A 22,159-nucleotide genomic window follows, 5' to 3' on the forward strand; every position below is an offset into this window, starting at 1 on the left:
AGTGAATAAAGCCCTATTGGTCCAGGTCAGAAGTAGCAGGCTACTCTATATAGTGAATAAAGCCCTATTGGTTCTGGTCAGAAGTAGCAGGCTACTCTATATAGTGAATAAAGCCCTATTGGTTCTGGTTAGAAGTAGCAGGCTACACTATATAGTGAATAAAGCCCTATTGGTCCAGGTCAGAAGTAGCAGGCTACTCTATATAGTGAATAAAGCCCTATTGGTTCTGGTCAGAAGTAGCAGGCTACTCTATATAGTGAATAAAGCCCTATTGGTTCTGGTTAGAAGTAGCAGGTTACTCGATATAGTGAATAAAGCCCTATTGGTTAGAAGTAGCAGGTTACTCTATATAGTGAATAAAGCCCTATTGGTCCTGGTCAGAAGTAGCAGGCTACTCTATATAGTGAATAAAGCCCTATTGGTCCTGGTCAGAAGTAGCAGGCTACTCTATATAGTGAATAAAGCCCTATTGGTTCTGGTCAGAAGTAGCAGGTTACTCTATATAGTGAATAAAGCCCTATTGGTCCTGGTCAGAAGTAGCAGGCTACTCTATATAGTGAATAAAGCCCTATTGGTCCTGGTCAGAAGTAGCAGGCTACTCTATATAGTGAATAAAGCCCTATTGGTCCTGGTCAGAAGTAGCAGGCTACTCTATATAGTGAATAAAGCCCTATTGGTCCTGGTCAGAAGTAGCAGGCTACTCTATATAGTGAATAAAGCCCTATTGGTCCTGGTCAGAAGTAGCAGGCTACACTATATAGTGAATAAAGTCCCATTTACATCCTGACATTCTGTCCCTTTTGTTATTGTTTTAGACATTTGAATATCCCATGTGATTCCATTAAATTATTAAAATTTTAATAAAATATAATCTATTACATGTGATCTTTTTGCGTATAGTCCTTGTGCCGTTTTGTTCCTACTTTACAACGTCGTTTCCATCAACCTGTGACAAAAGCCGTTGTTTAGTTGAATCGGGTGTGTTTGTGCTGGGCTGGAACCAAAATGTGCACACCCAGAGATATATTGAGAAGCACTGGGTTTCTATGTTATATGAGTGCCATCTGGTGGACGCAATTAATACAATAATATTAATCTAGTTGGCTTGAATTGAAGTGAGGTATAGTTTTAACAGCGAGTTGTTTTTTTGTCATCTAGCCAATTGTATTCTCGGCTCACGGGGTTAACTAGCTCTGTGCACTCCAATCCCCCTTCACTGGTAAATGCAAACCAATATCATCTTCACTTTGTGAATAACATTTTAATCTACAGTTTAGGCTACAATTATGTTGTGAGGTGTAACTTCACTCCTAAAGCAACCACTCTACTGTAGTGTATGACTTTTTAAAAGCGTGGGAATCGAGTTACAGTTTCACCTTGTGGGAGAAAAAAAAACGAGCATAAATCTCGCGATAGATCGAGTCCAACCCCATTCTTGTCTATTGTGAGAGTTTTTCTATTCTCGCGCGATTTCGTAACTTTCCCACGGCTGTTGTGGCGTCTGCCCTCTGTCCGCCTCTCCTCTCCCTTTTTTTTCTTACTCTCGTTTATATCTGTTCCCGTCGGGGTTCTTCTGTTCGTTGTGTTTGTCCCAGCGGCGGTGGGAATGGATTTGAGATCTCGCGATTGTTGGAACTTTAGAAGTTCCAGTGGAAAATGGCGCCCGTTGTGACGGGGTAAGTGTTGAAATTCAGAGCAACAAAAAAAATATATATATGAAGGAAAGAACCGTTTAAAAAGTTCATTTTCTTTGTTTTTGGGTAACTTGAGTTTCCTAACCACTTTGTTACACTCGTTTTTGTTTACCAGATAGCTTTGAAAGTGCTTTATTAAATTGGCGTCGCGCACTTATTGCTACTTTTGTGTCAATGTTAGTGCGGTGTTAGCTAGCCACAACGAAAAGCTAGCCAACTAACTACCTCTTTTTTTTATCCGCCAGTAATAATATATCTAACTATTTTTACTTATTTTAGCTACATTTTATGGCCAGATCACCTAGCCATTATGTATATGCTGAGTTCAATTAAACAATGTTTTTATATGTTGTTCAATGTTGCCTATTTCATTTTTACTAATCATGTAAAGTTACAAAGACAGTATATTAGTCGCATTTGTCCGACAAAAAACTGGCAACAAAGTTCGTTTATAACTTCACTGATTTGAATCGTTCACTTGCCACCTGCAGCATAATTCAAAAATACTGTTTAGAATAGTGTGGTTTTGTTTTCATGGTAACACTCACCTGCTAATAGTCATGATGTTTTCAGATTGCTAGAATTGTGACAACTTTATAATTTAACTGTATCTCGTATAATGTGGAGCTGATAGAAAAGTACCTTGTTTGTTTTGTTTTGTTAAACAGGAAGTTTGGTGAGCAAGCTCCACCGCAGCGCCTGACGAGGTAAGGAAACGTTCCCACCACACGTTTCATAACTCATCAGTCTCATTTAAATGTGAGAAACGTCTAGCTTCCTCCTCCACAGCGTTTCTATTACTAAGGTGTAGAACCACTTATCCACATTCATTTCTTCCACTTTGCCCATAAGATTTATTTTACACCCGTTTCTATATACACACCATTCATACTGACACTCAAGTGTCTAAGAGCATTTATTTATTTTATTTAACCAGGCAAGTCAGTTAAGAATAAATTCTTATTTACAATGACGACCTACCAGGGTTAACTGCCTTGTTCAGGGGCAGAAGCACAGATCTTTTTACCTTGTCAGCTCGGTGATTTGATCTAGCAACCTTTCGGTTACTGGCCCAACACTCTAACCCAAAATTCTCCGTCGTATTTGACCGATGGTGTATACACCCTTGTTATTTGACCCAGTTCTATGTATCTTTGCATAGTTGTGATATTACCTTGAATAAGCGTTGTCTGAATGCTTATTATATATATTTTTTATTTAAATGTAATCTTTAATTAAGATTTTGCTCTATGTGGCTCTGTACCCCCGGTGCCCTTATCTGGTTCTGTACCCCCGGTGCCCTTATCTGGTTCTGTACCCCCGGTGCCTCTGTGTGGTTCTGTACCCCGGTGCCCCTATGTGACGTTGTCGTTTGATTCTGTTCAATAAATGTTGTCTGAATGTTTTGTGTGTTTCCCCCTATAGAGAGGCCATGAGAAACTACCTGAAGGAGAGGGGAGACCAGACCTTACTCATACTACACGCTAAAGTGGCACAGAAGTCTTACGGCAACGAGAAGAGGTCTGTATGAGAGAGAGACTGGTATTCATGGTGTCTCTGTATGAGAGAGAGAGAACGGTATTCATGGTGTCTCTGTATGAGAGAGAGAGAACGGTATTCATGGTGTCTCTGTATGAGAGAGAGAACGGTATTCATGGTGTCTCTGTATGAGAGAGAGAACGGTATTCATGGTGTCTCTGTATGAGAGAGAGAACGGTATTCATGGTGTCTCTGTATGAGAGAGAGAACGGTATTCATGGTGTCTCTGTATGAGAGAGAGAACGGTATTCATGGTGTCTCTGTATGAGAGAGAACGGTATTCATGGTGTCTCTGTATGAGAGAGAACGGTATTCATGGTGTCTCTGTATGAGAGAGAGAGAACGGTATTCATGCTGTCTCTGTATGAGAGAGAGAGAGAGAGAGAGAACGGTATTCATGGTGTCTGTATGAGAGAGAGAACGGTATTCATGGTGTCTCTGTATGAGAGAGAGAATGGTATTCATGGTGTCTCTGTATGAGAAAGAGAACGGTATTCATGGTGTCTCTGTATGAGAGAGAGAACGGTATTCATGGTGTCGCTGTATGAGGGGGAGAACGGTATTCATGGTGTCTCTGTATGAGAGGGAGAACGGTATTCATGGTGTCTCTGTATGAGAGAGAGAACGGTATTCATGGTGTCTCTAGTTGATAGTGTGTGTGTGTGTATTCATGGTGTCTGTGTAGTTTATAGTGTGTGTGTCTACCTGAAGGACTGATCTGTCTGTCCTGTAGGTCCCCCCCCTCCTTGTATCTATCTGATGGTCTGATCTGTCTGTCCTGTAGGTCCCCCCCCCCTCCTTGTATCTATCTGATGGGCTGATCGGTCTGTCCTGTAGGCCCCCCCCTCCTTGTATCTATCTGATGGGCTGATCTGTCTGTCCTTTAGGTTCTTCTGCCCCCCTCCTTGTATCTATCTGATGGGCTGATCTGTCTGTCCTTTAGGTTCTTCTGTCCTCCTCCTTGTATCTATCTGATGGGCTGTGGCTGGAAGAAGAAGACAGAGGAGATGGAGAGAGAGGGCTGTTCAGAGCAGGAGGCTCAGCCCTGTGCCTTTATAGGGATAGGAAACAGTGACCAGGAGATGCAGCAACTCAACATAGAGGGGAAGGTAAGGGACCACACACACACACACACACACACACACACACACACAGAGGGAGAGTCACACTGACACACACACTGACACACACACTGACACACACAGACACGCTGACTGAAACCCACATTTCCTCATTTTCTCTCCCCAGAATGTCTGCAAGGGTAAAACCGTGTGTCCACACACACACACACACAGAGGCAGGCAGAACAGTGAAACCCCTCCCTCAGTCTTTCCCCACAGAACTTCTGCATCCTGTGTTTCCACACTCAAATAACTTCTCTTCTCGCAAAATACTTCCTTCTCTCTCTCTCTCTCCTCTCTCTCTCTCTCCCTCCTCTTTCTCTCTCTCCCTCCTCTTTCTCTCTCTCCCTCCTCTTTCTCTCTCTCTCCCTCCTCTTTCTCTCTCTCTCCCTCCTCTTTCTCTCTCTCTCCCTCCTCTTTCTCTCTCTCTCCCTCCTCTTTCTCTCTCTCTCCCTCCTCTTTCTCTCTCTCTCCCTCCTCTTTCTCTCTCTCTCCCTCCTCTTTCTCTCTCTCTCCCTCCTCTTTCTCTCTCTCTCCCTCCTCTTTCTCTCTCTCTCCCTCCTCTTTCTCTCTCTCTCCCTCCTCTTTCTCTCTCTCTCCCTCCTCTTTCTCTCTCTCTCCCTCCTCTTTCTCTCTCTCTCCCTCCTCTTTCTCTCTCTCTCCCTCCTCTTTCTCTCTCTCTCCCTCCTCTTTCTCTCTCTCTCCCTCCTCTTTCTCTCTCTCTCCCTCCTCTTTCTCTCTCTCTCCCTCCTCTTTCTCTCTCTCCTCCTCTTTCTCTCTCTCTCCCTCCTCTTTCTCTCTCTCTCCCTCCTCTTTCTCTCTCTCTCCCTCCTCTTTCTCTCTCTCTCCCTCCTCTTTCTCTCTCTCTCCCTCCTCTTTCTCTCTCTCTCCCTCCTCTTTCTCTCTCTCCCTCCTCTTTCTCTCTCTCTCCCTCCTCTTTCTCTCTCTCTCCCTCCTCTTCTCTCTCTCTCCCTCCTCTTTCTCTCTCTCTCCCTCCACTTTCTCTCTCTCCTTCTCCTCTCCTTCTCTCTCTCTCTCTCCTCTCTTCCTCTCTCTCTCCAGGACTTCTGCACAGCTAAGACTCTATACATCAGTGACAGTGACAAGAGGAAACACTTCATGCTGTCAGTCAAGATGTTCTATGGTAACAGTACAGACATAGGAGTCTTCCTTAGTAAGAGGATCAAAGTTATCTCTAAACCGTCCAAGAAGAAACAGTCTCTGAAGAACGCTGACCGTGAGTATAGAGAGGAACACACACACACACACACACACATTTCCACAGTAATGGATAATACATGTGTATTAGAGTATCAGATATTATAGGGAGTGCACTACATAGGGAATAGGGTTCTATAGGGCTCTGGTCTAAAGTAGTGCACTACATAGGGAATAGGGTTCTATAGGGCTCTGGTCTAAAGTAGTGCACTACATAGGGAATAGGGTTCTATAGGGCTCTGGTCTAAAGTAGTGCACTATATATAGGGAATAGAGCTCTGGTCTAAAGTAGTGTACTACATAGGGAATAGGGTTCTATAGGGCTCTGGTCTAAAGTAGTGCACTACATAGGGAATAGGGCTCTATAGGGCTCTGGTCTAAAGTAGTGCACTACATAGGGAATAGGGTTCTATAGGGCTCTGGTCTAAAGTAGTGCACTACATAGGGAATAGGGTTCCATAGGGCTCTGGTCTAAAGTAGTGCACTACATAGGGAATAGGGTTCCATAGGGCTCTGGTCTAAAGTAGTGCACTACATAGGGAATAGGGTTCCATAGGGCTCTGGTCTAAAGTAGTGCACTACATAGGGAATAGGGTTCTATAGGGCGCTGGTCTAAAGTAGTGCACTACATAGGGAATAGGGTTCCATAGGGCTCTGGTCTAAAGTAGTGCACTACATAGGGAATAGGGTTCCATAGGGCTCTGGTCTAAAGTAGTGCACTACATAGGGAATAGGGTTCCATAGGGCTCTGGTCTAAAGTAGTGCACTACATAGGGAATAGGGTTCCATAGGGCTCTGGTCTAAAGTAGTGCACTACATAGGGAATAGGGTTCCATAGGGCTCTGGTCTAAAGTAGTGCACTACATAGGGAATAGGGTTCCATAGGGCTCTGGTCTAAAGTAGTGCACTACATAGGGAATAGGGTTCCATAGGGCTCTGGTCTAAAGTAGTGCACTACATAGGGAATAGGGTTCCATAGGGCTCTGGTCTAAAGTAGTGCACTACATAGGGAATAGGGTTCTATAGAGCTCTGGTCTAAAGTAGTGCACTACATAGGGAATAGGGTTCTATAGGGCTCTGGTCTAAAGTAGTGCACTACGTAGGGAATAGGGTTCTATAGGGCTCTGGTCTAAAGTAGTGCACTACATAGGGAATAGGGTTCCATAGGGCTCTGGTCTAAAGTAGTGCACTACATAGGGAATAGGGTTCCATAGGGCTCTGGTCTAAAGTAGTGCACTACATAGGGAATAGGGTTCCATAGGGCTCTGGTCTAAAGTAGTGCACTACATAGGGAATAGGGTTCTATAGGGCTCTGGTCTAAAGTAGTGCACTACATAGGGAATAGGGTTCCATAGGGCTCTGGTCTAAAGTAGTGCACTACATAGGGAATAGGGTTCCATAGGGCTCTGGTCTAAAGTAGTGCACTACATAGGGAATAGGGTTCCATAGGGCTCTGGTCTAAAGTAGTGCACTACATAGGGAATAGGGTTCCATAGGGCTCTGGTCTAAAGTAGTGCACTACATAGGGAATAGGGTTCCATAGGGCTCTGGTCTAAAGTAGTGCACTACATAGGGAATAGGGTTCTATAGGGTTCTGGTCTAAAGTAGTGCACTACATAGGGAATAGGGTTCTATAGGGCTCTGGTCTAAAGTAGTGCACTACGTAGGGAATAGGGTTCTATAGGGCTCTGGTCTAAAGTAGTGCACTACATAGGGAATAGGGTTCCATAGGGCTCTGGTCTAAAGTAGTGCACTACGTAGGGAATAGGGTTCTATAGGGCTCTGGTCTAAAGTAGTGCACTACGTAGGGAATAGGGTTCTATAGGGCTCTGGTCTAAAGTAGTGCACTACGTAGGGAATAGGGTTCCATAGGGCTCTGGTCTAAAGTAGTGCACTACATAGGGAATAGGGTTCCATAGGGCTCTGGTCTAAAGTAGTGCACTACGTAGGGAATAGGGTTCCATAGGGCTCTGGTCTAAAGTAGTGCACTACGTAGGGAATAGGGTTCCATAGGGCTCTGGTCTAAAGTAGTGCACTACGTAGGGAATAGGGTTCCATAGGGCTCTGGTCTAAAGTAGTGCACTACATAGGGAATAGGGTTCCATAGGGCTCTGGTCTAAAGTAGTGCACTACATAGGGAATAGGGTTCCATAGGGCTCTGGTCTAAAGTAGTGCACTACGTAGGGAATAGGGAGCCCAAAACAAGTACTTTTATTTGGTTTGAATTTGAATTACATTTGGTTATGGTTATTTGTAGAAGTCCAAATAGTCTACAAAATTGTATTTGAGAGGATCAAATACCTGTGTTTTTTGTAAATACATTAATATTCAACTACTTTTCATTTCAAATAAAAAATATATCTGATATATAATATATCTGAATACTTGAAGTGCATGTGAACCGGACTGAAAGGTTTTAAATAGTATTTGGACCCATCCGTCTCTCACCACATTTAGAGAAGATTTACGGTTCCATAGAACTGACTGAGTATGAACACACACACACACACGCTTGATGCGCAGTGGTACGGTTTTCCTGAGTGGTTTCGGGACAAAGGTCTTTTTTTCCGAGCTCTGTCGTAACTCTGCTGTTTTCATTTGACAATGATCAACTTCAAAGTGTCTCTTTCATGATCTCTACATGAATGCATATCTAACCTTCTCCCTCCCTACTCTCCCTACCTCCCTACTCTCCCTCACACCCTACTCTCTCCCTCACACCCTACTCTCTCCCTCACACCCTACTCTCTCCCTCACTCCCTACCCTCTCCCTCACTCCCTACCCTCTCCCTCACTCCCTACCCTCTACCTCACTCCCTACCCTCTCCCTCCCTCACTCCCTACCCTCTCCCTCCCTCACTCCCTACCCTCTCCCTCACTCACTACCCTCTCCCTCACTCACTCCCTACCCTCTCCCTCACTCACTCCCTACCCTCTCCCTCACTCACTCCCTACCCTCTCCCTCACTCACTCCCTACCCTCTCCCTCACTCACTCCCTACTCACTCCCTACCCTCTCCCTTCCTCTCTCTCCCCATCTCTCCCTACCCTCTCCCTCTCTCCCTACTCTCTTTATCTCTCTAGTGTGCATAGCGTCAGGTACCAAGGTTGCGTTGTTTAACCGGTTGCGTTCTCAGACTGTCAGTACCCGCTACCTACACGTGGAGGGAGGGAACTTCCATGCCAGTTCACAACAGTGGGGAGCCTTCTACATACACCTCTGTAAGTTACCCCTCCCTCCTCTCCTTCGGCCCAGCCCCTCTCTTCCCTTCAGCCCCGCCCCTCTCTTCCCTTCAGCCCCGCCCCTCTCTTCCCTCCATGCCAGTTCACAACAGTGGGGAGCCTTCTACATACACCTCTGTAAGTTACCCCTCCTCTCCTTCAGCCCCGCCCCTCTCTTCCCTCCAGCCCCGCCCCTCTCTTCCCTCCAGCCCCGCCCCTCTCTTCCCTCCAGCCCCGCCCCTCTCTTCCCTCCAGCCCCGCCCCTCTCTTCCCTTCAGCCCAGTCCCTCTCTTCCCTTCAGCCCAGTCCCTCTCTTCCCTTCAGCCCAGTCCCTCTCTTCCCTTCAGCCCAGTCTCTCTCTTCCCTTCAGCCCAGTCCCCCTCTTCCCTTCAGCCCAGTCCCCCTCTTCCCTTCAGCCCAGTCCCCCTCTTCCCTTCAGCCCAGTCCCCCTCTTCCCTTCAGCCCAGTCCCCCTCTTCCCTTCAGCCCAGTCCCCCTCTTCCCTTCAGCCCAGTCCCCCTCTTCCCTTCAGCCCAGTCCCCCTCTTCCCTTCAGCCCAGTCCCCCTCTTCCCTTCAGCCCAGTCCCCCTCTTCCCTTCAGCCCAGTCCCCCTCTTCCCTCCCTTCAGCCCAGTCCCTCTCTTCCCTCCCTTCAGCCCAGTCCCTCTCTTCCCTCCCTTCAGCCCAGTCCCTCTCTTCCCTCCCTTCAGCCCAGTCCCTCTCTTCCCTCCCTTCAGCCCAGTCCCTCTCTTCCCTCCCTTCAGCCCAGTCCCTCTCTTCCCTCCCTTCAGCCCAGTCCCTCTCTTCCCTCCCTTCAGCCCAGTCCCTCTCTTCCCTCCCTTCAGCCCAGTCCCTCTCTTCCCTCCCTTCAGCCCAGTCCCTCTCCTCTCTTCCCTCCCTTCAGCCCAGTCCCTCTCCTCCCTCCCTCCCTTCAGCCCAGTCCCTCTCCTCCCTCCCTCCCTTCAGCCCAGTCCCTCTCCTCCCTCCCTCCCTCCCTTCAGCCCAGTCCCTCTCTTCCGTCTGTTGAACTCTCTCTCCTCCGTTTCAGCCAATCATGTTGTTTCTCTGTTGATTATGCTGCATTGCCATGGTGATGTCGAATTCAATGCCACCAAGACAAGACTTCAGATAAAGATGTATAGCATCATATAGAGGCTATTTATAGTAACTGTATAGAGGGTCGTTATAGTAACTGTATAGAGGGTCGTTATAGTAACTGTATAGAGGGTCGTTATAGTAACTGTATAGAGGGTCGTTATAGTAACTGTATAGAGGGTCGTTATAGTAACTGTATAGAGGGTCGTTATAGTAACTATATATAGAGGGTCGTTATAGTAACTATATATAGAGGGTTGTTATAGTAACTATATAGGGGGTCGTTATAGTAACTGTATAGAGGGTCGTTATAGTAACTGTATAGGGGGTCGTTATAGTAACTGTATATAGCATCATATAGAGGGTTGTTATAGTAACTATATATATATAGAGGGTCGTTATAGTAACTGTATAGGGGGTCGTTATAGTAACTGTATAGGGGGTCGTTATAGTAACTGTATAGGGGGTCGTTATAGTAACTATATATAGAGGGTCGTTATAGTAACTATATATAGAGGGTCGTTATAGTAACTATATATAGAGGGTTGTTATAGTAACTATATATAGAGGGTTGTTATAGTAACTATATATAGTGGGTTGTTATAGTAACTATATATAGAGGGTTGTTATAGTAACTATATATAGAGGGTCGTTATAGTAACTATGTATAGAGGGTCGTTATAGTAACTATGTATAGAGGGTCGTTATAGTAACTATGTATAGAGGGTCGTTATAGTAACTATGTATAGAGGGTCGTTATAGTAACTATGTATAGAGGGTCGTTATAGTAACTATGTATAGTGGGTCGTTATAGTAACTATGTAGAGGGTCGTTATAGTAACTATGTATATATATATATAGATGGTGGTTATAGTAACTATATATAGAGGGTTGTTATAGTAACTATATATAGTGGGTTGTTATAGTAACTATATATAGAGGGTTGTTATAGTAACTATATATAGAGGGTTGTTATAGTAACTATATATAGAGGGTTGTTATAGTAACTATATATAGTGGGTTGTTATAGTAACTATATATAGAGGGTCGTTATAGTAACTATATATAGAGGGTCGTTATAGTAACTATGTATAGAGGGTCGTTATAGTAACTATGTATAGAGGGTCGTTATAGTAACTATGTATAGAGGGTTGTTATAGTAACTATATATAGTGGGTTGTTATAGTAACTATATATAGAGGGTTGTTATAGTAACTATATATAGAGGGTCGTTATAGTAACTATATATAGAGGGTCGTTATAGTAACTATGTATAGAGGGTCGTTATAGTAACTATGTATAGAGGGTCGTTATAGTAACTATGTATAGAGGGTCGTTATAGTAACTATGTATAGAGGGTCGTTATAGTAACTATGTATAGAGGGTCGTTATAGTAACTATGTATAGAGGGTCGTTATAGTAACTATGTATAGAGGGTTGTTATAGTAACTATATATAGTGGGTTGTTATAGTAACTATATATAGAGGGTTGTTATAGTAACTATATATAGAGGGTCGTTATAGTAACTATATATAGAGGGTCGTTATAGTAACTATGTATAGAGGGTCGTTATAGTAACTATGTATAGAGGGTCGTTATAGTAACTATGTATAGAGGGTCGTTATAGTAACTATGTATAGAGGGTCGTTATAGTAACTATGTATAGTGGGTCGTTATAGTAACTATGTATAGTGGGTCGTTATAGTAACTATATGTAGAGGGTCGTTATAGTAACTATATGTAGAGGGTCGTTATAGTAACTATATGTAGTGGGTTGTTATAGTAACTATATATATATAGATGGTGGTTATAGTAACTATATATATATAGAGGGTTGTTATAGTAACTATATATAGAGGGTTGTTATAGTAACTATATATAGAGGGTTGTTATAGTAACTATATATAGAGGGTTGTTATAGTAACTATATATAGAGGGTTGTTAAGGTAACTATATAGTGGGTTGTTATAGTAACTATGACTCTCTCCCTATAGTGGAGGAGGAAGAGCCGGAAGGGGAGGAGTTTGCGGTGAGGGATGGATACATCCACTATGGTCAGACTGTCAAACTGGTCTGTTCTGTCACTGGTATGGCGCTGCCTAGACTGGTACGTACCAACGTGTCTCACCTCTCTACCTACAGGTCTGTCTGTCTCCTGTTCCTACATATTCACCTCTCTACCTACAGGTCTGTCTCCTGTTCCTACATATTCACCTCTCTACCTACAGGTCTGTCTCCTGTTCCTACATATTCACCTCTCTACCTACAGGTCTGTCTCCTGTTCCTACATATTCACCTCTCTACCTACAGGTCTGTCTCCTGTTCCTACATATACACCTCTCTACCTACAGGTCTGTCTCCTGTTCCTACATATTCACCTCTCTACCTACAGGTCTGTCTCCTGTTCCTACATATTCACCTCTCTACCTACAGGTCTGTCTCCTGTTCCTACATATTCACTTCTCTACCTACAGGTCTGTCTCCTGTTCCTACATATTCACCTCTCTACCTACAGGTCTGTCTGTCTGTCTCCTGTTCCTACATATTCTCAGGTGATGTGTGATAGATAAGCAGGGTGTGTCATCTCTCACCTCCTCCCCAGGTGATGTGTGATAGATAATCAGGGTGTCTCTCACCTCCTCCCCAGGTGATCCGTAAGGTGGACAAGCAGACAGCGTTGATGGACGCAGACGACCCAGTGTCTCAGCTTCACAAGTGTTCCTTCTACCTGAAAGACACAGAGAGAATGTACCTCTGTCTCTCACAGGAGAGAATCATTCAGTTCCAGGTACACACACACACACACACACACACACAGACTGATGGAGACACACACACACTCCTAGCCCCTTGTAGATCGGAGCCAGGTTTGTGGTATCTGGTAATAGCTTTTCCCAGCCGTCTGTTGAACTAAAATCAGAGTTTCTTATTGGACCACTAGTTCATCTAGTCCCTCCCTGTTTAATGAGGGTTTCTTATTGGACCACTAGTTCATCTAGTCCCTCCCTGTTTAATGAGGGTTTCTTATTGGACCATTGGTTTCGGTCGTTGTCTTCTGGTTGGTTTCTGGTTAATTCCACCCTGCTCAGATGGCATCGTTATTTGCATCTCATTTGCATACACCCACACCCTGCCCCCCCCAAAAAGACCAGTAAGGAGATGATAAATGACAGATTTGCATATCTCCTTCCCCAGGCCACGCCCTTCCCCAAAGAGACCAGGTCTGCGTTCAGCACGTTGTGGGACGTTCAGCACGTTGTGGGACGTTCAGCACGTGGTGGGACGTTCAGCACGTGGTGGGACGTTCAGCACGTGGTGGGACGTTCAGCACGTGGTGGGACGTTCAGCACGTGGTGGGACGTTCAGCACGTGGTGGGACGTTCAGCACGTGGTGGGACGTTCAGCACGTGGTGGGACGTTCAGCACGTGGTGGGACGTTCAGCACGTGGTGGGACGTTCAGCACGTGGTGGGACGTTCAGCGTTGAACTGAAGCGGTGTTGTACTGAATGACCAGTCTGTTTGTTTAAACGGGGAGGGGTTGTGGGTTGGGGAATGCTGTCAGCATGGCCACTCCCCTTTTTTTAAATGACTCCACTCATTTCTTCAAGCAACACCTCACCACAGTTCAAACCCCCGAGCTGACAAGGTACAAATCTGTCGTTCTGCCCCTGAACAAGGCAGTTAACCCCACTGTTCCTAGGCCGTCATTGAAAATAAGAATTTGTTCTTTAACTGACTTGCCTGGTTAAATAAAGGTAAAATATATATGTATTTTTTAAACACCCACCAAGCAGGAGCGAAGTGTGTTCAAGGACGTTTTGGAGAAACGTGTCGTTCAGTACAAACGGTTCTGCATCTTAGCCAGCGTTAACTCCAACTGAAGGCACCACAGTAATAATAAACTACTAATTAGCTAATCTCCTCCCCCAGGCCACGCCCTTACCACAAAAAGACCTGTACGGAGGTACATAACTAATTAGCTAATCTCCTCCCCCAGACCACGCCCTTACCACAAAAAGAACTGTACGGAGGTACATAACTAATTAGCTAATCTCCTCCCCCAGACCACGCCCTTACCACAAAAAGAACTGTACGGAGGTACATAACTAATTAGCTTATCTCCTCCCCCAGGCCACGCCCTTACCACAAAAAGACCTGTACGGAGGTACATAACTAATTAGGATATCTCCTCCCCCAGGCCACGCCCTTACCACAAAAAGACCTGTACGGAGGTACATAACTAATTAGGATATCTCCTCCCCCAGGCCACGCCCTTACCCCAAAAAGACCTGTACGGAGGTACATAACTAATTAGGATATCTCCTCCCCCAGGCCACGCCCTTACCACAAAAGAACTGTACGGAGGTACATAACTAATTAGGAGATCTCCTCCCCCCAGGCCACGCCCTTACCACAAAAGAACTGTACGGAGGTACATAACTAATTAGGAGATCTCCTCCCCCAGGCCACGCCCTTACCCCAAAAGACCTGTACGGAGGTACATAACTAATTAGGATATCTCCTCCCCCAGGCCACGCCCTTACCACAAAAAGAACTGTACGGAGGTACATAACTAATTAGCTTATCTCCTCCCCCAGGCCACGCCCTTACCACAAAAGAACTGTACGGAGGTACATAACTAATTAGCATATCTCCTCCCCCAGGCCACGCCCTTACCCCCAAAAGACCTGTGCGGAGGTACATAACTAATTAGCATATCTCCTCCCCCAGGCCACGCCCTTACCACAAAAAGACCTGTACGGAGGTACATAACTAATTAGCATATCTCCTCCCCCAGGCCACGCCCTTACCACAAAAAGACCTGTACGGAGGTACATAACTAATTAGGATATCTCCTCCCCCAGGCCACGCCCTTACCCCAAAAGACCTGTACGGAGGTACATAACTAATTAGGATATCTCCTCCCCCAGGCCACGCCCTTACCCCAAAAGAACTGTACGGAGGTACATAACTAATTAGCATATCTCCTCCCCCAGACCATGCCCTTACCCCCAAAAGAACCGTACGGAGGTACATAACTAATTAGCATATCTCCTCCCCCAGACCACGCCCTTACCCCAAAAGACCTGTACAGAGGTACATACCTAATTAGCATATCTCCTCCCCCAGGCCACACCCTACCCTAAGGAGCCCAGTACGGAGGTCAATGACTAATTTGTATATCTCCTCCCCCAGGCCACGCCCTCCCCCCCCAATTAGACCAGTACGGAGGTAAATGACTAATTAACATATCTCCTCCCCCAGGCCACGCCCTGCCCCAAAGAGCCCAGTAAGGAGATGATAAACGATGGAGCCTCCTGGACCATCATCAGTACAGACAAGGCAGAGTACACCTTCTACCAGGGGATGGGTCCTGTACCCTGTCCTGTTACACCGGTCCCTGTGGTGGAGAGTCTACAGGTACACACACACCTACACACACACACACCTACACACACATTAACATATACCTACACACACACACACCTACACATACATTAACATATACCTACACACACACACACCTACACACACACATTAACATATACCTAAACACACACACCTACACACACATTAACATATACCTAAACACACATTAACATATACCTAAACACACACACCTACACACACATTAACATATACCTAAACACACACACCTAAACACACATTAACATATACCTAAACACACACACCTACACACACATTAACATATACCTAAACACACACACCTACACACACATTAACATATACCTAAACACACACACCTACACACACATTAACATATACCTAAACACACACACCTACACACACATTAACATATACCTAAACACACACACCTACACACACATTAACATATACCTAAACACACACACATTAACATATACCTAAACACACACACCTACACACACATTAACATATACCTACACACACATTAACACATACCTAAACACACACACCTAAACACACATTAACACATACCTAAACACACACACCTAAACACACATTAACACATACCTACACACACACCTTAATACACACAAACCAGTGTATTCTCTACTGAGAGACACACACACACACTAACCCCTCTGTTGTCTCTAGTTGAATGGTGGAGGGGACAGGACCCACACTAACCCCTCTGTTGTCTCTAGTTGAATGGTGGAGGGGACAGGACCCACACTAACCCCTCTGTTGTCTCTAGTTGAATGGTGGAGGGGACAGGACCCACACTAACCCTCTGTTGTCTCTCTAGTTGAATGGTGGAGGGGACAGGACCCACACTAACCCCTCTGTTGTCTCTAGTTGAATGGTGGAGGGGACAGGACCCACACTAACCCCTCTGTTGTCTCTAGTTGAATGGTGGAGGGGACAGGACCCACACTAACCCCTCTGTTGTCTCTAGTTGAATGGTGGAGGTGACAGGACCCACACTAACCCTCTGTTGTCTCTAGTTGAATGGTAGAGGGGACAGGACCCACACTAACCCCTCTGTTGTCTCTCTAGTTGAATGGTGGAGGGGACAGGACCCACACTAACCCCTCTGTTGTCTCTCTAGTTGAATGGTGGAGGGGACAGGACCCACACTAACCCCTCTGTTGTCTCTAGTTGAATGGTGGAGGTGACAGGACCCACACTAACCCCTCTGTTGTCTCTAGTTGAATGGTGGAGGGGACAGGACCCACACTAACCCCTCTGTTGTCTCTAGTTGAATGGTGGAGGGGACAGGACCCACACTAACCCCTCTGTTGTCTCTAGTTGAATGGTGGAGGTGACAGGACCCACACTAACCCCTCTGTTGTCTCTAGTTGAATGGTGGAGGGGACAGGACCCACACTAACCCCTCTGTTGTCTCTCTAGTTGAATGGTGGAGGGGACAGGACCCACACTAACCCCTCTGTTGTCTCTAGTTGAATGGTGGAGGTGACAGGACCCACACTAACCCCTCTGTTGTCTCTAGTTGAATGGTGGAGGGGACAGGACCCACACTAAACCCCTCTGTTGTCTCTCTAGTTGAATGGTGGAGGGGACAGGACCCACACTAACCCCTCTGTTGTCTCTCTAGTTGAATGGTGGAGGGGACAGGACCCACACTAACCCCTCTGTTGTCTCTAGTTGAATGGTGGAGGTGACAGGACCCACACTAACCCCTCTGTTGTCTCTAGTTGAATGGTGGAGGGGACAGGACCCACACTAACCCCTCTGTTGTCTCTCTAGTTGAATGGTGGAGGTGATGTGGCCATGTTAGAGCTGACGGGACAGAACTTTGCTCCAGATCTCCGAGTCTGGTTTGGAGATATCGAGGCTGACACCATGTACAGGTAAGCTGTTGTGTGAGTGACAGAGAGACGGCTGGCATGGTAACGCAGGTATCGTGTTACCGTGGTAACTGTATAATCGCGTAATTGAAGATTATGGATGAAGACTGTCATGAAAATACAAGGACAGACGTGACCCAAAAGCAGTAAAATTTTAAAGTGAGGTACCAACCACAGTCACAGCTGATATCCGGAGAGACCAGAGGAGGCTAACCTCTAACCCGTTTTTTAAATTGTTGTTAAGTTAACGAACGACTGACTGAAGACGGATGACATGCGGTCGAGTCCGTTTCCGTGGTAACGCGGACTCCACAACGTGGCGGATCTCGTGGTGAATCTGTCTTTTGTCTAACCCCTTCTGTCCCAGGTGTGGAGAGAGCGTGCTCTGCGTGGTGCCTGACATCTCCGCCTTCAGAGAGGGGTGGCGCTGGGTCCGTCAGCCCGTCCAGGTCCCCGTCACCTTGGTCCGCAACGACGGAGTCATCTACTCCACGGCCCTCACCTTCACCTATACCCCAGAACCAGGCCCTCGTCTTCACTGCAGCGCTGCCGGAGCCATCCTCCAGACCCACAGTCACAGTATCTCCTCTTCCTCATCCTCACCTTCCTCAGGGAGTCTGGGGATGGGAGGTTTAGGGGGGTTGGCGGAAGGACAGACGGGCTACGGGATTGGTCAAGGGGGAGGGTCAACCAATAGCGTTGGGTTGTTGTCGGGTTCATCGGTGATGTCAGTATCGTCATAGCAGCGGGGAAGTGTGTGTGTGTGGGGGAGGTGAGAGGCTCATGGACCTGCTTTGAAACCACCCTCGCTCGCTCAAGGACTCTTTGGAAAGAGAGCGATTGAGTTGAAGAGGAGAAGAGAAGAAGAGAAGAAGAGAGATGAGGTTCTGATGAAAGACAGACCTGGAAGGAGGGGGATCCCCTCTCTCTTGCGCCCCCGTGTGGTCGGTTGTGGACATGACACTGCAGCCTGGGTCATTCAGTCTGGGAGAGGTTTCACCTCCAGGATGACACAATAACTAGGAGCCCTTTTTATACATTTGTTGGAGAACAACTTTTTATTTTATTTTCAACACTCACTCTTTCTACAAAGTTTAGATACATTTTTTTTTGGACCCACAACAAAGAGCTTTGGTAATGATGGAGATATCACTCGTGTGCAGAGAAACGTCATTATATTGTTTTATGGGTGAAACATTTATTATAGTAACAATTTTTACGGACCAAGGAATATCATTGTTATTTTATTCTTTATGTTATTTTATAAGCTTTAGCCGAGGTACATTTTTCAAATGTTTTTTTGTTGTATTATAACATTTTAAGGAGTACACTTTTTTGTTACCAAATAGTTTTTTTCTCCATTTGAGAGAGAGAGAGAGAGAGAACTCTGAGGAGATTGAGTAATGTGATTCAGGCTGCGTCTCAATCGGCCTAAAAACTGGATTCCTCCCTTTTATTAGTGTTGAAAGAGTGACGTGACCTCGGGGTGCTTTGTGCAAGTCTTAAAGTCTGGAAAAGGTCAGGGTTGTAAGTTATCTGAATAGGGCAAGAGTTGAATAAGTGAAAGCAAACTCGAAAGTAGGTTATCTCTCTCTCTCTCTTTCTACCCCATCTCTTCCACCTTCTCTGTCCTGTCCGGATTAAGGAGAGGAAATTAGGCTTGGTGGTAAAAGGGAGGAAGGAAGCCATTTTGAGACGGTTGACATGCACCCCATAATCTCAGCCAGTTTCTATAGCAACCTTAAATCTTCCTGGCCAATCGCCTTAAATTGATCAGTCTCACCAGACCTTTTTAGAAGAAACGAAAAAAATATATATCCATATATTTTTTTGGTATGTTGTGTGTGTATATAAGGTTGTCGTTTTGTGAACATGTCTAAGAATGTTTGGTCGACACTCGTCAAGCCCAAGGCCTGGGAATGTTTCATCATGTCGTTGGTCTCTGTCTCTCAAATGACACCTGATTTCCTAAATAGTGCACTACTTTAGGCCAGGGCTCTCCTATAGGGGGATCCTAAATAGTGCACTACTTTAGGCCAGGGCTCTCCTATGGGGGATCCTAACATAGGGATTGGAGTGCAGTTTGGGATGCAGAGTTGGTTTTTACACTACCGTTCGGGCCTCATTCCCAAATCGGCTCCTTGCCCGTAGTAGACGTTTGTGCAAATCTGAGAGGATTGTACAGGTATTACCAATATGGTAATCACCCCTGTGGCCTTCTAAGCTTCGGGTAATTCGTGCCATTTTTTGTTTACTTAGTGCATACTATCTAGGGGTCATTTTGCTTACCTAGTGCACGCTATCTAGGGGCTAGGGATTGGTTTGGGACTGGACAGAAGTCTTTAAAAAAACAAAATATTTACGAAGAGCTTTAAAAATGCCACAACTGCCTTTTTTAGCTTGTAACACTTTCAAGCAGCTCCCCCTCTTATCTATCTAATGAAGCCGTAGCATCAAACAGAAAATCACTTGCGTCGCTAAGCTGATAGCCCCACTACACTTATAAATGTAATTCGCTAAAGCTTCATTGGAATTCAATTGGCTAAGCTAATGGCTAATGCTACAATGTAATTCTATGAGTGAAGCTAAGCTGAAGCTAATGCTACTGTGTCGTTCTATTTTAGTGAAGCTAACGCTAACGCTAAGCTACAATGTAAGTCTGGTAGTGAAGCTAAGCTAACGCTAAGCTAAGCTACAATGTAAGTCTGGTAGTGAAGCTAAGCTAACGCTAAGCTAAGCTACAATGTAAGTCTGGTAGTGAAGCTAATGCTAATATGTAATTAATGTCACTTGGCTCTACGGCTAAACTTAATTGAAATCACGATACCTTTAAAAAAAATAAAAAACACTCCCTAGCAAGAGACGGTTTTCTGTCTCACCACTGTCTGTCTTCTCACAAAGTAGCCTCTCTTTTTGTAGCTTAAGTGTTTCACACGTCACATTTTTAGGTAGCCTATCAGTCGGTGTTTTTTTTTCTCATTTTTTTCATTTTTGTTCATCACGAAGGGAATCATTTTTCCTATGTTCAGCGTACAACTACAATGTTTTCCCTCCACTGTAGAAAAAAAAAAAGGTTATTGAAACGATTGCCAAAAAATATGTCCCAACTTTGTTGTGGGTCAGGTCGGTGGACCTGTTCACCTGTTGCTTATCTGTCATTGGTGCTGTACGACGTCGCAAGGGGATGGTTGCTCTGTTACTATGGGAACAGGCTATGATAACATGTACTGTAACTGGCTCTAACTGATTTTATTCAAGTTGTAACAGTTTTAATATTTTTGGGACGTTTTTCGTCTTGGATCAATGCTCTTACGGCTGTTTTTTTTGGTGTTATTCATTGATTTAAAAAAAAAAAAACACTGTGGAAGTTATTTAGTTGGCAATCGGTTCTCAAATACAGGTCACCAGTTTTTGGACTTTCTTGGAAGAAATTCTCTTTGTTCTGCTCTGCTTTTAATTTGTGGTGCCTTTGCCTCCTCTTAACAAGTACGAGGAACAATATAACTGTTCTCAAATCTGTGGTCCCCACTCAAACCCTAACCAGTATAAGCTAACACAACTATGAAACTGGCCTGGGATCATTTCTTACGTGGTGATTATTTTTTTTCCTCACTTCATATTGGTGTTGTGTCTCTTGGGTCGTTATTCACTAGGAAACTAAAACGGAATCCAACTCTGCAGGCAACGACCTGAACGTGTCTCAATAAGAAACCTTTTGTTTTTCCCCATTGCAAAACATTCTGCGTGATTTGCACTAATGAATACAACCCTGCCCCCCCAAAACAGTTTTCCTCCCTTCCCTGTTACAGCTAAACCGCTCGTATTGCCTTGGCTCACTCCATAGGCTGAGCTATCGCTGGTTCTGGTGTGTGAAGTGTGAAGGCAGGATTTTGTTCCAGCTCTTAACATACCTAATTTAATTTAGTCTAATCGTGGTCAATAAATCAATTCAAGACCAGGAGTAGTGGATTCATTTTCTTTTAACCTTTTATTTAACTAGGCAAGTCAGTTAAGAACAAATTCTTATTTTCAATGACAACCCACTGTTCCTAGGCCAACTGCCTGTTCAGGGGCAGAACGACAGATTTGTACCTTGTCAGCTTGGGGGTTTGAACTTGCAACCTTCCGGTTACTAGTCCAATGCTCTAACCACTAGGCTACCCTGCCGTGTTCAGGGGCAGAACGACAGATTTGTACCTTGTCAGCTTGGGGGTTTGAACTTGCAACCTTCCGGTTACTAGTCCAATGCTCTAACCACTAGGCTACCCTGCCGTGTTTGAGCTGGATCGGGACAAATACCTGCACACACACAACTCTTTTAAGATGAGAGTTGTGTTTCCCCCGGCCTTATCTATAGTCTAGATGAACCTAACGCAGAAATAGCCACCACTCTGTGGTTGTCTGGGTTGAAGACACTGATCTGATGCCCTAATTCACACTAAATGGAGGCTTGACCAGTTCAGCTCGGGTTTGGCCCGATAGTTGTGAATCAAGTGTTTGTTTGTTTGTTTTGCTTTCCTGAGAACTGAAACGATAAACAATACTCTTAACATGCCAAATGAATCAACTTTCCCCCCGTTTTTAACTTTGTGTCTGCAATCTGAACCGGGACCCTATTCCATATACAGGTCATTACCTACAGAGTCTAATGTATCACTATGTAGGGAATAGGTTGCCAGTTCAGACAAAGTCTGTGGTTTTCCTGCTTTTGGACCTCTTGAAAGCCAGCTTCTTCTTTTTTTTACACCACATAAAGAAGGCAGAACAAAAGAAATCAAATGCATTGAGTTTGTTTTTTAAAAATGTCTCTGAATAAAATGTCTTTATGTCTTCAGGCTCTCTTGGTTGAGCTCTGAAAAAAGGGCAGGTCTGACAGCATTGGAGAAAGAAAAGGTCAAGAAATAAAAGTTGGGAGTTGGTTTCTTGTGTCTCTTTTCTTTCCTGTACTTGGTTTGATT

At 45.0% G+C, this 22,159-nt stretch overlaps 1 protein-coding gene across 3 annotated transcripts in view; it reads left to right on the plus strand.

Annotated features, from left to right (window-relative positions):
- The window catches only part of LOC109877426 (recombining binding protein suppressor of hairless), a 24,218-nt gene extending 2,097 nt beyond the window's left edge, over positions 1-22,121 (plus strand). Inside the window, exons 1-11 of one of the 3 annotated variants that reach the window (XM_031814505.1) lie at positions 1,528-1,676; positions 2,363-2,401; positions 3,120-3,215; positions 4,177-4,342; positions 5,417-5,591; positions 8,656-8,793; positions 11,882-11,994; positions 12,535-12,675; positions 15,154-15,309; positions 17,101-17,204; positions 17,569-22,120. In XM_031814505.1, the coding sequence (XP_031670365.1) occupies positions 1,657-1,676; positions 2,363-2,401; positions 3,120-3,215; positions 4,177-4,342; positions 5,417-5,591; positions 8,656-8,793; positions 11,882-11,994; positions 12,535-12,675; positions 15,154-15,309; positions 17,101-17,204; positions 17,569-17,944 (1,524 nt within the window). In that variant the 5' untranslated portion in view covers positions 1,528-1,656 and the 3' untranslated portion in view covers positions 17,945-22,120. Of the gene's footprint in view, positions 1-1,527; positions 1,677-1,736; positions 1,761-2,362; positions 2,402-3,119; positions 3,216-4,176; positions 4,343-5,416; positions 5,592-8,655; positions 8,794-11,881; positions 11,995-12,534; positions 12,676-15,153; positions 15,310-17,100; positions 17,205-17,568 lie in introns of those variants that run through there. The other 2 variants (XM_031814507.1, XM_031814506.1) reach the window with 2 other exon arrangements.
- The last annotated feature ends 38 nt before the right edge of the window (positions 22,122-22,159 follow it).

The sequence above is a fragment of the Oncorhynchus kisutch genome, unplaced genomic scaffold, assembly GCF_002021735.2.
Source record: "Oncorhynchus kisutch isolate 150728-3 unplaced genomic scaffold, Okis_V2 Okis07a-Okis12b_hom, whole genome shotgun sequence".
Lineage (NCBI taxonomy): Eukaryota > Metazoa > Chordata > Actinopteri > Salmoniformes > Salmonidae > Oncorhynchus > Oncorhynchus kisutch.